The sequence below is a fragment of the Saccopteryx leptura genome, chromosome 9, assembly GCF_036850995.1.
Source record: "Saccopteryx leptura isolate mSacLep1 chromosome 9, mSacLep1_pri_phased_curated, whole genome shotgun sequence".
NCBI classification, from domain to species: Eukaryota; Metazoa; Chordata; class Mammalia; order Chiroptera; family Emballonuridae; genus Saccopteryx; species Saccopteryx leptura.
The window spans coordinates 24,055,640-24,075,661 of NC_089511.1; the positions used below are offsets into that span (position 1 = coordinate 24,055,640).

Sequence of the window (20,022 nt, forward strand, 5' to 3'; positions counted from 1 at the left end):
CCTGTCTGTTCCTCTCTCTAATTCTGTCTCTGTCAAAAAAAAAATTGCCTGTTTACAAAATAAGATCTGAGTAGATGAGTTGGTTAGAGTCGTCTGATATACCAAGGTTATTGGTTCCCTCTCTGGTCAGGGCACATATAAGAATAAAACAATGAATGCAGAAATAAGTGGGACAACAGATTCATGTTTTTCTTTCTCTCCCTCTCTCTAAAAATCAATCAATAAAAATATATATATATATATATTTTTTTTGTATTTTTCTGTAGCTGGAAACGGGGAAAGACAGTCAGACAGACTCCCACATGTGCCCGACCGGGATCCACCCGGCACGCCCACCAGGGGGCGATGCTCTGCCCATCTGGGGCGTCACTCTGTTGTGACCAGAGCCACTCTAGCGCCTGGGGCAGAGGCCAAGGAGCCATCCCCAGCGCCCTGGCCATCTTTGCTCCAATGGAGCCTCGGCTGCGGGAGAGGAAGAGAGAGACAGAGAGGAAGAATAGGGGGAGGGGTGGAGAAGCAGATGGGCGCTTCTCCTGTGTGCCCTAGCCTGGAATCGAACCTGGGACTTCTGCACGCCAGGCCGACACTCTAGCACTGAGCCAATCGGCCAGGGCCAAAATATTTTTAAAATTTAAAAATAAAATTTCTTGCTTTTCTTCCTGTCCTTCTCTGGGGTTAGGGTTTAAGCTCTCCAGTGGCAGCCTGTGATGAGGGCACTGGCATCAAGCCACATGCTCTGTCAGCGGATGGATCAGTTAGAACAGCGCTACTTGGCTATGGTATCCTTGAGTCACACCTGATAGTGGATGCTTCTAGAATCTTCTTTTCCCTTCAAAGTGTAAATGAATCCGTTTCACTGCTGCTCCTGGGAACACTTTGGAACACTTGCACAGTTATGTTGATGGTGTGTCATTGAGCAAAACCTGTTTTGCCTCCATTTTGAAGACTCCTGCCCTCACTAGACAGCCAGATGCCCCACATTGAGGTTTTTTTGTTTGTTTGTTTGCTTAACCAGAAATTTATTTTTTCACAGTTCTGGAAGCTAGATGTCCAAGCTCAAGGCGTTATCGGGTCGGTCTATGGTGCAGCCTCTCTCCTCAGCTTCCATGTTCACTTTCTTCACTGTGTCTCACGGGGCCTTTCCTTTGTGTGCCTATGAAGAGCCCACACTGAGCTCTTATGTCACAGGGAGAGGGGGCTTGTAGCTGTTTTCTGCCTCTTACCATGCTTGACTAAGTGACTACACCTTTTCAGGAAGACTCGAATACCACTGCAATGCGCTCCCTTCGCTCTCCACTGTTCACTTACACACAGCACACCCTGAGTCTTAGGGGGAGAATCTGCCCGTTATTGGTCAATTTCTGCTTACTGACTTGTTCCTCAGTTAGGAGACTTGATATACATTTTCCTGCCTATAAATTGCAACAATAGCTGAGTGACAAATTGTAACTGAATAAAAGAAAGGATAACTGAATACTCTCTAGAAAGCAGCTGACCTATATGTGCAAGGAGGAGACAGTTTCCTCATGGAGGCTCTCGGAAGTTCAAACCAACATTGGGATCCTCCTGCAAACTGTTTTTACACGTTTCCCCTTTCTGCACAGCAGAGCGAGAGCGAGAGCAAGCTCTCCACGGTAGGCCATCAGCGGCCCCTTCGCAGCACTCTGATGCGCAGAGGAGCAGTCCGTACGTTTGTTCCTAGAAGGGCCCCATTATGTCAGGTTTCTTCTGGAAGCGGTTTGCTTTAGTCACAGATAGATTGTCTAGTAGAAATTAATGAGGGGCCTTGAGAAGTAGGGGTTTCAGGACTTGCCTGGAAGCTCTTTCATTATTTTGGGGGGAAGAGCTGATGGCAATTCCGGGGGCTCTAAAGCGCTTCCAAACTTGCACCTCATTGGTGCCAGCAGTTGGGCTCTGGAATTGGGACGCTGCCTAGATGAGATTGTGAGTTAATGAGCCTGGGAGAAGGGGGCTGCCAGCAGTTGTCTACACCTCTGAAGGGGCTGCTCAGTCCTAGACACAGCTGCTGCTCAAGAGGTGGGGACCCCATGGAGCAAATGTGGGAGGGCCAGGAGACCAGGACACCCCACTGGAAGATTTCCAGAGATGCCCCATCTTCAGAAGTCTAAGGAGCACTGGGCACAGGCCAGCTTCTCACTGGGAAGCCAAGTTCAAGATGCTGCTCCCTGACCACCAAAGTGCTGCTCACCCGAACACCAGACAGTGAACACTGGAAAAGGCCACAGGAATTAGACTCAGACAGACCTGGGTTCCCATTCTGGTTCCGGCTCTGGCTGGCTGCTTGATCCCGGGCAAGCTATTCCACTCTTTGAGACTCAGTTTCTTCATCTATAAAATGGGGTAAAATAGTTATCTGGCACACAGTATAGAAGAAAACTGTATTTAATATTTTTTATGTATTAGTAATTTGAATTTGCCCTGGCCAGGTAGCTTGGTTGGATAGAGCGTCATCCTGATACACAAAGGTTGCGGGTTCCACCCCCAGTCAGGGCACAGATTGGTGTTTCTCTTTTTCTCCCTTCCTCTCTCCCTAAAATTAATCAAAAAAATAATAATTTGAGTTTACTGACTTTATTAAAATTTATTAAAATTTGCATTTCAGTTTTTAAACAACTTAGATAATACAAAAATTTTAAGTTCCAAAAAATATACATTGAAAAGTCACCCCCCACACACACTCTTATTCACTCTCCTTCCTGAGTAACATGTTACTTTTTGCATCACAGGGTAAATGGTAGTAGTGTTAATAGCTACTACCTATCTGGGGCTCACCCTGTATCAGGATGGTGCCTTATAACATTCACCCCTGTTTGGTAGACAGTGTCACCCCTATCCTGGGGTCAGGAAATAGGCTCAGAGGGGTGGAACATTTTGCCTGGCAATAGGAGAGAAGCCAGGATTTAAAAGTCCCAAGTGATTTCATGTTTGTAAATCACCTGAAAGAGTCGGTATTATCTCCTCCCACTCATACACCTGATGCTCTTCCTTCAGGAGCGGACCAGCCAAGCTCCCCAGGAGTGAGGGAGGGAGGGTATTTTCATATCCACACAGATATTAGACAACACCATAGTCAAAACAACAGTACCAGGTGTCAGGCTAAGTCTGCTATGTTCTTTACATGGATCCTCTCATTTAAACTCCATAACCACTTTCTTAGGTAGGTACTACCGTTCTCATTTTTATAGAAGATACTTTTGAGGCTCAGAAAGGTTAAAGTATTTGGTTAACTTCTTATAGCTTAGAAGAGACAAGATTAAAACCCAGGCAGTCCAACAGGAGAGCCTATGCTCTTCAACCTTCTATTCTGTTCCCTGGGGAGGTGGCTAAGAGAAGGTGAAGGGTGGGAGGCGGGACGAACACGAGGGAGCTAGAGTAATAGACCTGGAGAATGTGCTGGGTCTGCGGGAGGGGGGTTGCCATGAGGAGAGGGTGAGTGGTCAGACCTGTCTTATCCGGCAGCACAGTCAGGAACAAGGCTCTGGGGTTAGGATTCCAGAAATGAAAGACATGGTGTCTGTATTCTAGGGGCTGAGGGTTTATCGAGACAACAAATATAAACTGCGTGTGAATGAACAGAACTAGGTCACTAGTAATGACAACATCACAGCTATCAGATTTGCTCTTCCACTTACTATTGCTGCACAAAGCCACCCCCAGCAAAGTGGTTTAAAATATCAATCATCTGGCTTTATGCAGTGACAGTATCATAACCAATGAGGTTTATCTGAGGTGCAATTATTGCTAATTAAAATACCAAGAATCTATTTTGCCTATGAATTGGCAGTTTGGGCTGGGTCTGGCAGTGGGGGTGGGAGTGTCAGCTTGTTTCTGACCGTATGGCATCAGCAGGGTTGGCTTGAACATTAGGGGTTGAAACAATTGGGGGGTCTGCTCACTTACATGTCTAGCAGTTGAAGCTGGTCATTGGCCTCTCCCTGCCGCTGCTTGGCCTCCTCCCAGCACGGTGACTGGGTGACATCATTAGTCATTAGGGAATGCAAATTAAAAACACAGTGAAATACCACTACAGACTTAGTAGAATGTCTAAAATAAATAAATAAAAAGACGCACCGTACCCAGTGTTGTCAAAGATATACAACCACTTTGGAAAATGGCTTGGCAATTTCTTAGGAAATTAAACACATACGTAGCATATGACCCAGCCACGCCACTCCCACATAGCTACCCAAGAGAAATGAAAGCACGTGTCTGTCACACAGACTTAAACATGAATATTCACAGCAGCTTTATTGGACTAGCCCATAATGGGAAACAATTCAAATGTCCATCAACAGGTGAATGGATAAGTCAATTATGGCAAAGCTACACAATGAAATACACAATTCAGCAACAAAAATGAATTAACTATCGATAACATGCAACAACATGGATGGCTCTCAAAATTATGCTGAGTGAAGTCAGACAAAAGTGTATGTGCAGTATTACTCAACTTATATAAAAGCTTAGAAAATGCGAACTAACCCATAGTGTCAGAAAGCACACCAACAGTTGCCTAGGTGCTAAGCGTAGGGTGGAGGGAGACATGCCAAAGGGGCACGGGGACACTTTTGGGGTTGATATTATAGATATGTTCAATTTTTTTTATAGTGGTGATGGTTTCGCAGGGGTATACATAACAAAATTTACCAAATTGTACACTTTCAATTAGGTGCAGTTTACTGTGTGTCAATGTCAGCTTTTAAAATAACAAAATACTAGGATGGCAAAGAAAGAAGGGCATGTGAGATGAGGTGTGTGGTGGTGGACCTCTTGGAAAACACAACCTACCTCCATTCACCAAGTGTTCCCAACATGCCAGGTACTGTGTGTGCTAAGTGCTTCACAGGACTGTCACTGAATCGCCCAACAACCCAAGCTGAGGGGGAGATGAGGAGGTGGCCAGTTATCTATTATTGTCATCTTGGCTGTTCTCATGTTGCCATGAGGCCTTGGTCCCTTGGAGGGAAGGGTGTCTCAGGGTTCTGGTGATCAGGACCTCAGGGTTTTTCTACCTGAGCTGCAAGAGAAACTGCCGCCCACTTCTTGGGACCTATAAGAAAACAGAGGTATACTTTAGGGGAGCGACATGAGAGGCAGTGAGGTGGAGACTGGGAGCAGAGGTCACCCTCCTCAGCAGGGGTGGTCCCCCTTTTTCTGTTATATTAGCCCCTTTATAATATAACAGGCCGACAGGTAGCCGCCGGCTCACCACCCTTTAGTAACTAAATCCAGCTTTCCTCTGGGAACCACCATGTTGTGACTTGAAATCCTCAGATTAGCTGACATTGTCCCCCACCCTTAGCTTCTAGAGGGCACAAGGTACCCAGGCCTAGCTAGCCTCCTGCCCACAGATATTGGTTTGGGCAAACACATTATCCAGGCTCAGGTGAACCAGAACCACCCTCGGACCTGTGCTCTAGGTAACAGGAAGGAGATTTGCCCTTGCTGCTGGGGTGGCTAACTGGGCAGACTTGACTCTTTGGTGCCTGGTGGACATTTCTCCACCTCATGTGGACAGCTTGACCGAGAACCAAACCGAAACAAGGGAGGCAGAACAGAGAGAAGGAAAGGGATGTTTCTGACATCACAGTTGAAGTCCAAGGATCCAGCCATGCCTGAAGTTGGGGCCTCCCAACTTGTTTTATAGGACCAATAAACTGCCTCCTTTGTTTAAATCAATTGTAGCTGTGTTTCTGTCCCTTGCAAATGAAGTGGTCCTCTGCCCTTCAGCCCAGCACTGACATGCCCTACCCCTCAACTCCAGGGCCCAGACTAGGGGCTTTCTGATACCGGGTATTGGGGTCGGCACACAATTGCACTGCATCTGTGCCTGCCCGCCCCTTCCACACCAAGGGAGGAAGCAGATACCGAGCCTTTGGTTCCAAGGCCACAAGGAGAGGTGCTTTAGAAGTGCTGCACCCTCTGTCCTGGGGCTAATGTGGAAATGTTAACCCGCCCAAAGCTTCAGATAGGAGCCACGATGCCCCACCTGGCTGGGCCCTGCCAATCTAGCGGCTGCTCTCTGCCGCAGGTGAGGTCCTCCTTTCCCTCTGCCAGGTCCTGAGCCTCTCTCTTCCTCCTTCTTAGTAGAGGTGGGGGTCTTCCCAGCAGACACATTCTGGTTTAGGAGACCACGAAGGAGAGGTCTCTCAGGCTGAGGTGAATATTGGAGGCCAGGGGCCAAAGCAGCTGGTGCACATCCTGTGGCCCCTCAGCGCCACCCCGTGAACACAGGTCTGAGTGATGGGAGGGCAGCAGGAAGGGAGCGGGCGCTGGAGAAAGCATCATCCGCCAGGTGTCTGGGCCAGACCTGGAAGGCAGCGATCTTGGGAAGGGCACCAGGCAGAGAGGCAGTGCTCTGACAATGGGGAGCCACCTGTGCAACGCTGTCCAACTAAGCCTAACAGAAACAGTAGACATAGGTGACACTGACACTTTATTTCACTTAATCGTGATGACAATTCTGTGAGGTAGGTTTTACAATCCCCACTTTACAGCTGAAACTGGGGCTCAAGTACTGAGTCCACAGTCACTCAGCCAGGGCCGGCAGGACTGATCTGGAGGGAGGTGGATGGGTGGGTGGGCCGCCGTGCCAGAGGAAGGTGCGGGACTGGAGGTGGGAGAGGCTGGTCTGCAGGCTGGTGAGGCCCCTGTCTGAGGTGGGGAACGGGCGGCGCCTGCTCCTCGCTCGAACTGTGGAGACGAGACCAGAGACACACTGCGGAGTACGCAGCAAATAGTGACCGTGGTGCACTTGCACTGGAGACGGGAGAGACGACGTGGTGAGGGAGAGAGCAGCCAGGGACCAGGACGGAAGGCACCGCAGGGACTGATGGGAGAAGAGGGAGGAGAAGCCTAGGGTGGTGAGGACAGAGAAGGATTTGACAGAGGTGGTCGTGGGTAAGGGCTGCAGAGAGTTCAGGAGGGATGAAGGTGAGGGGACACTGTTAGGCATTGGGTGCTCATGTGTGGTGCGAGAGAGGGGCTTTTCTTTTCATAATGTAAAACTTGTTATTTTTGTTTGGTTGTAATAGTAAAACATGAAAAATACAATTAAACCCAGGACTAGAAATATGATATTAAAAGGTTTAAGACCTCCCATAATCTTAAGCCCACACACTGCTATTATTGATGGTTTCAAACATTTCTGCTAGATTTTGAAATATGAACAAAGACAGATAAATCCATATGTATGAGAATTCCAGTTGATCCACATCATTGACAAATAACAACTGGTTTTTTTCCCCTTCATTTTAGCCATTCAGGTGTGTATGCATCTGATCTCATTGTAGTCTTAATTTCAGTTTCCCTGATAACTAATGAGACTGAGCTGTTTCATATGTTCATTGAAATTTTTTTTGGATGTCCTTTCTAGTGAAGATCCTGTTCAAATCTTTTGTCTATTATCTATTAGTTTGACTTTTTCTTACTGATTTGTAAGAGGTCTTTATGTATAGTCTAAATAGGACTCCTCTGCTGATTATATGGGTTGTGAATACTCCATGGCTCTTTTCACTATTGTTAATGGTGTCTTGATCAACAGAAGCTCCAGTTTTACTGTTGTTCAATTTATAGTTTCTTCCATTATCACTGACTTGGTTTTTGGTGTTGTATTTTAAAATCTTTGCCTGCTAAAATTTCTAAGATTCTTTCTAAGATTTACGCTCATAAAGATAATCTTTGTTCTTTTCTAGAAGTCTTCCTGTTTTACCTCCTACACTTTTATACACAATCCAACTGAAACTGGCTCTTGGCTGTAATCTAAGAGTAAAGGTTAATATTCATTTCCTGTGGATATCAAGTTGAGCCAGCACCACCTGTTGAAAGGACCATCCTTTCCACACAGCCTTGTGGTATCCCTCTGTCCTCAAACTGCATACAAATTTTGGGTTCTGCCTTCTGTTCCAATGGCCCATTGTCTATCCTTGCACCACAACACAAAAACCAAAATAAAACTCTAACATGTTCACCCATGAGTTTTACCACCTACTGATGTTCCTTGCCTGAGCAATTATTACTATGGTGGTTGCTGAATTGTTCCTAGGGCTTTGCTTTGCCCTTTAGGTGAGCTTTCAACAGAAATCCTGGTGTATTCACTGGGGTGTCTCCTTTTGAGAGATCTTGAATCTGATCTTTATTTTCTTGGCACTGTGGTTCTGCAAAATTCTGGTCTGCTTTACAGAGGTTTGGGCTTAGCATTTTAGGTTCCCAACTTGTCAAGTTTAAGACTTCAGTACATGGTATAAAACCTGAACCTATTTTTAAGGTCCCTAAAGCCTTCAACTTTGTCACTCCAGCCTGTGAGACTATTAAACAACTCCAATTTCTCTTGTCCCCCCAGAAGCCTTCTGCCTGGGCAACACCTGATCCCCAGCCTCTTGCCAGAACTGGCAAATCCAAGTGGCTGCAGACTGTCCACTTGCCTCTCCCTGGTTCTCTCCTCTCTGCAATCTCAACTTCCCTGGTTACTGTTGCTTCTGCAACTCTCCTATACCACAAAAACCTTGTTTCACAGCTTTTCTAGTTGTTCTCACTGGGAGCATTATGCAGCTGCAAACTACTCTATCCTTCCCAGAAGTAGAATCCTACATTTTCCTTTCTGGAGGCTGGCATAGTATCGCTCTAATTATAGTTGTGTAGTTTCTCATTACACTAACGCAGGGGTCAGGAACCCATGGCTTAGAACCCGTGGCTCTTTTTTTTTTTTTTTAATTTATTTTATTTATTCATTTTAGAGAGGAGAGAGAGAGAGAGAGAGAGAGAGAGAGAGAGAGAGAGGGAGGGAGGAGAGAGACAGGGGGAGGAGCTGGAAGCATCAACTCCCATATGTGCCTTGACCAGGCAAGCCCAGGGTTTCGAACCGGCGACCTTAGCATTTCCAGGTTGACGCTTTATCCACTGCGCCACCACAAGTTAGGCTTTTTTTTTAAAAATTTATTTTATTTTATTTATTCATTTTAGAGAGGAGAGGGGGGGGGAGGGAGGAGAGAGACAGGGGTAGGAGCTGGAAGCATCAACTCCCATATGTGCCTTGACCAGGCAAGCCCAGGGTTTCGAACCAGCGACCTCAGCATTTCCAGGTTGACACTTTATCCACTGCGCCACCACAAGTTAGGCTTTTTTTTTTAATTTATTTTATTTTATTTATTCATTTTAGAGAGGAGAGAGAGAGAGAGAGAGAGAGAGAGAGAGAGAGAGGAACCCATGGCTCTTTTGATGGCTGCATCTGGCTCGAAGACAAATCTTTAATAATAAAAAAAAAAAAGTTAAAAAAAAATGTTAAAAATATAAAACATTTTCATGTATTACAATCGATTCATATCCTACTGCTTATGTTCACGGTTGCAGGTGGCTGTAGCAATCACAGTTGTCCTCTGGGACAACACCAATTTTTATTGGATAATGCGTAATGTACATGGGTCATTGTATGGCTCTCACGGAATTGCATTTTTTTTTTACCCTTTTTTTTTTTTTTTGGTATTTTTCTGAAGTTGGAAACCGGGAGGTAGTCAGACAGACTCCCGCATGCGCCTGACCAGGATCCACCCGGCATGCCCATCAGGGGGTGATGCTCTGCCCATCTGGGGCATTGCTCTGTTGCAACCAGAGCCATTCTAGCACCTGAGGCAGAGGCCATAGAGCCATCCCCAGCGCCCGGGCCAACTTGTGCTCCAATGGAGCCTTGGCTGCGGGAGGGGAAGAGAGAGACAGAGAGGAAGGAGAGGGGGAGGGGTGGAGAAGCAGATGGGCGCTTCTCCTGTGTACCCTGGCCAGGAATCGAACCCGGGACTTCCTGCACGCCAGGCTGACGCTCTACCACTGTGCCAACCAGTCAGGGCCAGAATTACATTTTAAAGTATGTGGCATTCATGGCTCTCTCAGCCAAAAAGGTTCCTGACCCCTGCTCTAAAGATTATTATAATAATAGCCTTGTAGGCATACCAATATACATGAGTTCAATTCTTTTTATAGGATAAATTTATGAAAGTAGAATTGCTAGAGCAGAGGGTATGATGAAGTATAGTTTTCACAGGTATTGCCAAATGGCTCTCCAGAAAGACCTCACACTAGTCTGAGCTGAAAAGAAATGTGTAGTAAATGACCACAGAGTAATTTCAAGTGGTCACTATCCTTTCTGCCTCTTTAGGGGCCTCCAGCCTCTGCCTTCTGTGATGAGTTAACAAGGTGACCCGCAGATCTGGTATGTCGTGCAGGGCAGCTTTGCCAGGGCCCATGTCTCGTCTTGGTACCAGCAGCTGGTGATTCAGCTCCTGAGTCAGAGAGAAGGGCTCCCCTGACCTACAGTTTCAGTATGAATCCTCCTTCCTGGCAGATACTGACCTGGCCCAGAATGCCAGATACCTTACTGTGGGCAATGCCAGCCCTGCTGACAAGGGCATCTACTGCTTGCCATGTGGTTTTCAGGCCAGTGTATCTTTGGAGAAGGTACCCATCTGTTTTATCACGGTGAGTCTGAGGGTGTAGGGCCCCAGGGACCCTGGTGTGTAGGACTGCAATGGAGTGGGTGGCAGTGGGTTTGGGAAGGTGTAGATGGTGCAGCCCCCTAGAAGAAAGCTCTGGTTGGTAGTGATGGGAGAAGAGGGGGAGGCAGGCTCAGAAGAGTGGACTGCTGTCAGAGCAGAAGCCCACGGCTTTTGATGAGGGAACAGGCCAGCAGCATCTGAGCATGGACCTAGACACCTTAAACCAAGACTTTCACACCCAGCCCAAACCATCTCTGCCCTTACAGAACTTAAGTCTAACTTTTCCATCTGTGAATGGGGAATAACACAGCCTCTAGGAGGATAAAGTGAGCCTGAGGAAAGCTCTTTGGAAGGAGGCAGTGAATGGCAGGGAGGAGAAGACCATGAAAGCATAGTGTCTGAGGGCTAGGTGGGCCCACTGTTCACCCTACGCCTCTCTTTCCTGCAGTGGAGCTGGGACAGACTCCTGGTGCCATTAACTACTGCCAACTGGGGCTGCTGGGCGCAGCTCTGGTCTGGTACTGACTGCTCTCTGGATGAATCACTGCTGTTGGGACACACCCTAGGGAGCCCCGCACCCGAGAGGGTCAAGGAGCAGCCCCCGGCACCAGGATGCAGGCAGGTGGAAGGTGCACTTCAACCTGGAGTGTGCGTGCTGGAGCCCAGCAGCTCCAACATCCTCCTAGGAGCTGCCCTAGAACTCCCTCCTGGCTCCAGCCAGCTTTTCTCCTAGTCTTTGCTTTTTGTTACCCCCTCAGACCCCTCTTTTCTCTCCAAGACTGTACAATTTTCTCCCCCAAAACAGGGAATCTGAGAAGACACTGCTGTGCTGTGGGTTGTTTTGGGTAAGGTGAGAACCCAGGACCAAAGCCAACAGCTCCCAGGGGACGCCAGTTCAGGGTCTGCAAACTTGGAGCCAGGTCAGCTGACCCTGGCTGGAGCTGATAGGGCTGGGATTTTAGCTTGGTCATTCGGGTCCCAAAGCCAATCTGGGTGGTCAGAGGAAAAAGCATATGGAGCAGCAGGCCTTCTCATCTTGCTAATTAGCTGTCTGTGAAAACAAGGCCCCTTCCCTTCTGTGCACCTCACTCTTCATCCAAATTTTAGAGAGTTAGAAGTCTAAGGTTCTCCCCTTTTGGGCTAAAATCCTTTTTGTTCTTAGTTCTTTTTGAGAATTAATGCTAAATGCCTCTGAGGACTGAAGCTGGCCAAGGATCTTTTACCAGAAAAATCAAAGACCCAAAACTTGGGGTGGGGCAACTGCTGAGACTTCAGCTGGGCAGTGAGGTCCCTGTCACAGCTGCACATCCCCATGGGGGGGCTGCGTGCAGCTGTGCTAGGCACACCACTTCTCCCTTGCGGGGTACTGGGACAGACAGCTTAAACCCTGCACCTCATTTCCCACACTTACACCAAAGAAGGCAGCTTCACCAGGACATCTGAGAGCACCTGGAACTAGAATGCTCTCATCAGGACTGAGAGCTGCCCGCGCTCCCTACACAGAAGGAACTGAAAAGGCCCTCAAACCCTCTTCCTCCTTTCTTCTTTTTACCTTCTCCTGGCCTCCACTCTATACCCAGGCCCAATACCTCTTAGGTGACAGCTGCCAAAATGGATTTGAGGAGTTCTAAGGAAAACCTTAGGTCCCAGGTTACTCATTCCTTTCTCACTGAACATCCCATTACTCGAATCCTAGTATGGATATTACGACTTCAAGAAATCTTTGCTACTATGCCAATTCAATAAGCTATTGCTTTTTACTGTAATTTTTATTTTTTTATGCAGGGGGAAAGGAGGGAGGGGGAAGGAGGGAAGGAAGGCAGATGAGAAGCATCAACTTGTAGTTGCATCACTTAAAGTGCTCACTGACTGCTTCTCATACATGCCTTGATGGCAGTGCAGGGGTTCCAGCCAAGCCTGTGACCCTCTGCTCAAGCCAGTGACCTTGGGCTCAAGCCAGTGACCTCAGGCTTAAGCCACATAACATAGGATCATGTCAATGATCTCATGCTCAACCCAGCGACCCCGTGCTCAATCCAGCGACCTCAAGGTTTTGAATCTGGGACCTCAGTGTCCCTGGTCAAAGCTCTATCCACCGAGCCACCCATCAGTCAGGTAAGCTATTGCTTTTTATACACTCAGCTGCAAATTATCTTTGCTGAGTGGAGGAGGTAGAAGAAAAGGCTCAGCAAGGGTGTCACAGCAGCCACTGACTCCAGGACTGTGAAAATAAATGTAGCCTAGCTCAGGGCCTGAAATGGAAGGCGGCCAATAGACCAGGCACCATCCATATGTCATACCTCTAAGGGGATGTTCCAGGTAGGTGCTCTACCCAGGAAGGAGCCTCAGGACATGGATAAAACATATCAGCAGAATGAGTAATTCTGGATACATCAGCCTGAGTGTCAGAAAAACCCAGATCTGACTTCCATCTCTCCTCTAAAAGTCCTATGGTCCTCATCTCCTTGACTTAATTAGGCAAAAATACTAAAAACCTAACAGTAGGTTTTGTGAGCATCAGTGACAAGTTCACAGCCAGTGCTCATAGCTCTGTAGACACCTACTAGCAGAGCAGGTGGTTGGAGAGTCCTCCCAGTCACCACAGAGAAGATTTAACAAGTAAAAACCTGCAAACTCTTTATTAAATTCTCCCATTTCATCTGTACAGAAAAAAAATGCACATTATGTTCAGAATCTCAGTAACATCTCAAAATTACACAGCATGAACATGTAAAAACAAGAAACTGCAGGGACTTTATACACAGAAAGGAAAACCATTTACAAAAGAGGCTTGTTACTTTTACTTTTCTCTCTTAAAAAAAAAGTTAAAAGCCTAAGATCTGACGCACTTGCTGCACGGTCTGCTTTCCTGCTGGGACTGACCCGTGGGCCTGTTCAGACCACCCTCACAAGTCTGGCATAGGGCCTACTGGGCTCGGGAGCCAGGTGTCAATTCTATGTTGGGGGAAGGCAAAAACAGAATATAGAGGCACTGTCTGAATTTTCTCCTTGCTCAGGGAGATTTCTCCACTGCCTGTACCCCAATATCCCTTCCTGTGCGTCGTGGTGGGTCTTGGGAAGGGGTAAAATGCTGCCACCACCAGCTCAAGCTGACCATTGACCTTTGTGCTCCGAATGTAAACAGGCCCTGGGTCTCCACAGCGATCTCACTAAATGGCCTGGGAGAACCTGTCACTCTGAACAGTCAGTTGAGGTTGCTAATGACTTAATCTGCTGTCTGAGGTCTAGGCATGATGGGAGATTAGGCTTCACACTTGATTGCCCTAACATGTGACTCTTGATTGCCCTAGTGGAGAGGAGGAGGACCAACAGCAGTGTAGAGAGGTGGTCAACCCAAGACAAATGAGAGAGAGAGAGGCAGGCCAGAACTTCTGCTCTGGGCCCAGGCCTTTGGGAATTAAAGAGCAGTGTGGAGGTGAGGAGCACCCCTTAAAGTCCCAGGAGAAACTCAGGGCACTGGAGTGCTGCATTTTATAAAACTACTTTGGTACTGTCCAAATGATTAAAAATAAAAGAGATCTTTGAGGTTTTTCACATTTGAGGTTTTTACAATTTACAAGAATCTGAAATACAAGTAAACGTACCAAAAATACATATCATTCAAAAGCCCTAGTCGTCTTTTTGTTCTATGGCCAAAATTTAGGTTGAATGTGTCAGGCTAGGCTGGCTGGCTTCCAAGGGTCCCTACTGCAGCTTCCTTCTCCATATCTGCTTACTCAGTGTAAGTTAAATGTGAAGAATGTGCATGTTTTTGGTGGGGCGGGGGTAGAAGAAATGGGAAATGAAGGCCTTTTCTCAGAGGAACTTGAGGTCAGCTAAGGAGGGCCCATGAAGCAATCTACCCTCCCTGGTGACTCAACAGGGAGACCTTTGGGCTAGAAGTAGTATCACAGCCTGGGGGTGGGGAGGATGGGAGACATCTCTAGAATTCACACTCACACAGGAGAGGGACTTCTCTTGGGAAGATAGAGGAACTCAGCACATAACTCCCTTTCTACTTTGTCTGATAAAATGTAAAGAAAGGGATGCTACAGACCTCCTGACCATTGCAGTAACTATGTGACTTCAGGAAATGGGAAGAGATAAAATCTAATAGTAATTTTCTGTCGCATCTTCCAGGAAAGCAGAATCTCCCTCTCTCCCCACTATTAGAACTGCGCTCTGTCCCCCAGAAGAGTAAGTGCAGGATGTGAGATCACTGAAGGCCTGCAATGAATTCAAGTCAACACGTGCTAAGTACCAGAATTCCCCTAGCTTCTAAGGATGCACTGGCTCAGAGCAAGCTGACTGGATCCACAGAACTGGCACTGGGAATGCTGGCAGAGGGGCCCTGGGGAATGCAAAGAACTTGAGCCTCTGCTGGGGCTTCCGTGTCGGCACATCTTGCTAACAGGTTTCTCCTGGGACAGCAGCAATAGCAGAGGAGGGCCAGGGACGCAGCAGGGTGAAGTCTCCCTCCCAGAGCCATCCTCTGTGGGAGATGCTCCAGTACAGAGAGCAGTCTTGTTCTTGACATTCTGCCCAGATTTCTGATTTCCTATACACAGCACCTCCAGCCTAGGAGACTGACCTCCTGGTGCCTCTGGAATGTCATGGAGCACACTTAAGTGTGAGTCCCTGAGACACTGGAGTGAGCTAGTAAGGCCAGGTGAGTCACCTGGCTCCTGTAATTTTCAGCAACTGCCAGGAGCCTTGGCCCTGGCCAAACACCCCACCTGATGCTTATGTTATTGTTCATAGGCTAGATATCAGAAGAGATCACTGTCATGGTCTGTCACCAGCTCCTTACTAGGGCCATGGTTTCTTCTTCTTGATTAGTTCTTGACTAGTTGATTTACTCCTGACTGAACTATGAGGCTGATAACCAGAGGTGCCACAGAACCTGTTCTGTTCTACCTAATGCAGTACAGAATAGATACAGTGGGGCTGCAGGTTCAGATGGGCTGGGTGTGGAAAACTGCTCAGGACCCTGCCAGAGTCTCAAAAACCAGTCATATAAAATTATTCATTCCAAGTAGGATGGGGAAATGTTTCTTGCAACAAGCAATTAAAGATACAGGTAGAATTATCCCTTCTATTCTGACCATTTCTGAAGGTGCCAAGTGTTTCAAGAATCAAACTCCTTTCAAACTTCCAGATCTGTTGCAGACATGAATGGGATCATCTCAGTTCAGATAGAACAGAAGCATCAAGCAAGACACATTAAACTACAGAGATGTTCTTCATGTACTGGGAGTGAGACAGCAGAGATGAGAATATCTGTCTCTCCACATGGTGGACATGATTAACCCTCTCCAGTAAACCATACCAGACACGTCGGTGGGGGCCGGTGTTCAGAGGACATTCCCACTTCTTGATGCCAAGCCTGAGCAGCCCCCCCTGGAAACCCCTGGGACAAACTGTTGGGACCAGCTCAATTCAGTCCAACAGTGGTGGTGGTAGGGGGTGTTACTCAGACTCCAAGAGTTTCAAGTTTTATGAGAATAAAGAATCTCACGACAGTTGCCGAGAATCAGGAAGACCCTAAGAGCAGAACTGAGGGGATCAAGCAGCTTAGCAGCCCCCCTCAGTGACTTGTATTACCCTAGGCAGGGGGGATATACAGCTGGCTTCTGGAACCTACTGCCTCCAGGAAGGGCAGCAAGGAGAAATGAAAGAAAAAGAAGAAAACCACAGTATCAAATATACATCAGTCAGGTTAGACAAGGAGTAATTTGGACCAACTGATCCACAAATTGAGCCACCTTGTATTAAACACATTTCAGGGAAGACAAATGCTGCGTAAGTCCGGAGCACACGTGGACAGTGGCAGAAGGGCGCCATGGTCTATGTAGACAGTTTTAGGCACATGATTTATAATACTTTGTGGACGTCTATCAGGTTAATAAAATATATATGATATAAATATATCTCCTACTGTACATGCCACCCTCTTGTGCAGCCACTGTGACTCCATGCCCCGAACGCAAGCCAGGTGTGCCAGGGAGAGTCGTGAGGCCTGTTCATCTCCCTCTGTACACTCCAAACTGGAGGGCTGAGGGAGGGTGGCCAGGAATATTGCTTCCATTAAGCTCAGATTCTGAAAAGATTGATGTATCACCAAAGTACAACATTTAGCCAAAGCCTACTACAGTGGGTGTACACAGCAAATGGACAGAAAGGAAAAAAGAAGGGGGGAAAATAACGAAGAAAAGCCTCCATCGTTTAATGAAATAACTTCCACGCCCTCTCCATGTAGAGGCATAAAGGAGCTTGTCTTGGAAGGTGGCCTTGAGCCTGCAGAAAGGTCAGGTTGGACTGCCAGTCACACCGAGACCACACTATATCTTTATACGCCATTGTCTCTGACCTGCATCGTTGCCAGAAAAATAAAGCAAAGTAAATCAATCCTATGCTCCTCCTTCCTGCCCCCAGCCCACTCCCCCACACTCACTGCTTCCTGGTAGGACTTCTGGAGCAACTGCTACCCCAGCAGGGTCCATCCCAATGCAGCTGAATCCTGCACTAGCCTGGAAGAGGACAGTCACTGGGACTCTGCTGCCTGGGGACTCAGGAACCAGCCTCTCAGTGCAGAGCAGCATCACAGCTTTTTCATCCCCTCCCCAATCCACTTGCCCTTGGCTTAGGGAGGCTCATGCTTTACTTCACTGAGGTGAGGAGGTCACAGAAATACCCATGGCCTTGGGGGTCTTGACCAGCAGTGGCTCTATTAGGGTGGAAATTGGAAGGCATCGCTGTTTCAGCAGAAGAAAACAGGACCCAAATCAGGCTGATTAGTGGTTTCCCACCACTCAGTGAAGTCCACGGCCCTGACACGGCCCAAAGATGCTTTGGAGAAATGAGCAAGACATCCCAGTTATAGCATATGGGGCGGTATGTTTCCCCTCTAACGTCCTGTCTTCATTTTACAGTCACACGACGAAATAACCCCATTGCCCAAAGCAAGCCAGGAGGAGATGTGTTACTATATACATTTTTTTTTTCTTTCTTCAAAAAAATCTTTTTTGGGGTGTTTTTTTTTTAAAAAAAAAATCATTTGAGTTGCAGGTCAGGTGAGTTGGTTCTGGAAGAACTGGTAGTTCCACTGATATGAGAAAGACTTGTCTACAGGCAGGTAAACCCAAGTTTGCCAACAAAGGCGATAACCAAAGCGGCCAGCTGCTGATGCTGCACAGATGGTTGAGAGGAGAGGGACACCATGACATGGGCGAAGTTCGAGATGGGACAATGCAGTGGATACCTGCTGTTGCTCTAACACGGGTGTTGGTGGCACCTCTGAGAAGAACGAGGTGAGTGGGTACGCTATACAGGAGGGCTGTACAAACTGGGCACTGGACAGGTAGTTCCTTTGGTGGTCAAAGTGGCTCTACCTGTCCTTGAGCTCTCGTGTCACTCGTTTGGTGATACGTCCACACATCAGGCCAATCAGGAACAATATACAGATGCTCCCACTGATCACAGAGAGAATGTAGTTCTTTGATGGGGATGTCATCACTTGCATGGCTAGGTCAGAGAAGCCATCTGCTGGAGCCACCTGGAATGACATAAAATAGCATCACCCTCTGAGAGAGAACCAGGCTGGAGGTGGTGTGAGCTATAACCCACCATACCTTGATTTAACATATGTCATTTCTTTTGAGGAGCAAGGGCAAGGAACAAGAGCTACAATTCTTTTCTCTGATCATAATATTGTATGTATCTACTGTGCAATATAGATGGACCTGGAGAATGTTATGCTAAGTGAAACAAACCAGTCAGAGAAACCCAAATACCATATGATCTTACTTATATGTACAATTTTATTTATTTTTTATCTTTTTTTTTTTTTTTTTTTTTTTTAGCAAAAGAGAAAGAGACAGAAAGGAAGAGAGAGAGATGAGAAGCATCAACTCATAGTTGTGGCATTTTAGTTGTTCACTGATTGCTTTCTCATATGTACCTTGACTTGGGTGCTACAGCTGAGCCAGTGACCCCTTGCTCAAGCCAGCCACCTTGGGCTCAAGCCCAAGCAACCATGGGGTCATGTTTGCGATTTCACGCTCAAGCCGGATGAGCCTGTGCTCAATCAAGTCATCTACCTCAGGGTTTTGAACCTGTGTTCTCAGCATACCAGGCCGATGTTCTATCCACTGTGCCACCACCTGGTCAGGCAAAACTTATATGTGAACTTTTTTTTTTTACAAAGACAGAGAGAGAGTCAGAGAGAGGGATAGCTAGGGACAGACAGGCAGGAACAGAGAGAGATGAGAAGCATCAATTATTAGTTTTTCGTTGCAACACCTTAGTTGTTCATTGATTGCTTTCTCATATGTGCCTTGACCGTGGAGCTACAGCAGGCCGACTAACTCCTTACTCGAGCCAGCGACCTTGGGTCTAAGCTGGTAAGCTTTTGCTCAAACCAGATGAGCGCGCACTCAAGCTGGCGACCTCAGGGTTTCGAACCTGGGTCCTGCGCATCCCAGTCTGACACTCTATCCACTGTGCCACCGCCCAGTCAGGCTATATGTGGACTTTTAATGAACAAAATAATTTAATATACAAAATAGAAACAGAAGCATAGATACAGAGAACAGACTGACAGCTGTCAGGGGGATTGGCTGAAAAAAGGTGATGGGACTAAGAAAAAAATATATATATATAAACCACACAGACACAGACAACAGTGTGGTGATAGCCAGAGGGGAAAAGGGTTGGGGAGGTGGAAGGGGACAAAGGGAGGGATAAATGGGGACAGAAAGAAATTTTGCTTTGGGCCATGGGCACATGATACAGTGTGCACATGTTTTGTTGAATTGTACATTTGAAACCTGTACGGGTTTGTTAACCAGTGTCACCCGAATAAATTCAATTTAAGTAAAAAATTTTTAAAAAAAGGGACTGTTAAGAAAATTTTTTAAAAAAGGAAAAATAGGTTAGAAAATACACACAAATCCAAAGAGGAGGACTCAGTGCAGCAATCATTACCACTAACAAAGTAAGACCCTCACACTGAGGACGACCACATGCTGGACCCCAGCATGGGCGCAGCCTGTTTCATCCTGTATCCTCACACGGATCCTCGCAAGTAGACTTTATGCCTCCCATATTACAGATGAAGACCCAGAGGCCCAAGGAGTGGGAGGTGTTTTAGTGACTTGCAAAAGATCACAGGTTCTTATGTATTCTGATTTATTTTCTTCATCATGTTTGCTGCTTTTAAAAAAACAACTGAATTTGTATTGTATGATAATTCTATATCTTGACTTGTTTACACTAATTATTATATCATAATTGTTCCCCTACATCAAAAATAACGCACATGGATGCACTTGAGAACATTATACTAAGTTAAGTAAGTATATCAGAAAAAGCTAAGAACTCTAGGATTTCACACATAGGTGGCATATAAAAAACTGAGACTCATGGACATAGATAAAAGTGAAATAATTACCAAGGGGAGGGAAGTGGGGTGTGGGGAGTAAAGAGGGACAAATATATGGTGACAGAAAATGATTTG

The 20,022-nt window shown here is 46.8% G+C and overlaps 1 protein-coding gene and 1 pseudogene across 2 annotated transcripts in view; one reads left to right on the plus strand and one right to left on the minus strand.

Moving 5' to 3' along the window:
* The first annotated feature begins 3,705 nt into the window (after positions 1-3,705).
* On the plus strand, positions 3,706-3,814 carry LOC136381588 (U4 spliceosomal RNA; annotated as a pseudogene).
* Positions 3,815-4,243: 429 nt separating this feature from the next.
* The window catches only part of GLG1 (golgi glycoprotein 1), a 160,196-nt gene continuing 144,417 nt past the window's right edge, over positions 4,244-20,022 (minus strand). Inside the window, exons 26-27 of one of the 2 annotated variants that reach the window (XM_066349412.1) lie at positions 17,897-18,060; positions 4,244-5,071 (exon numbers count right to left, since the gene is read on the minus strand). In XM_066349412.1, the coding sequence (XP_066205509.1) occupies positions 5,011-5,071; positions 17,897-18,060 (225 nt within the window). In that variant the 3' untranslated portion in view covers positions 4,244-5,010. Of the gene's footprint in view, positions 5,072-13,116; positions 18,061-20,022 lie in introns of those variants that run through there. The other variant, XM_066349413.1, reaches the window with a different exon arrangement.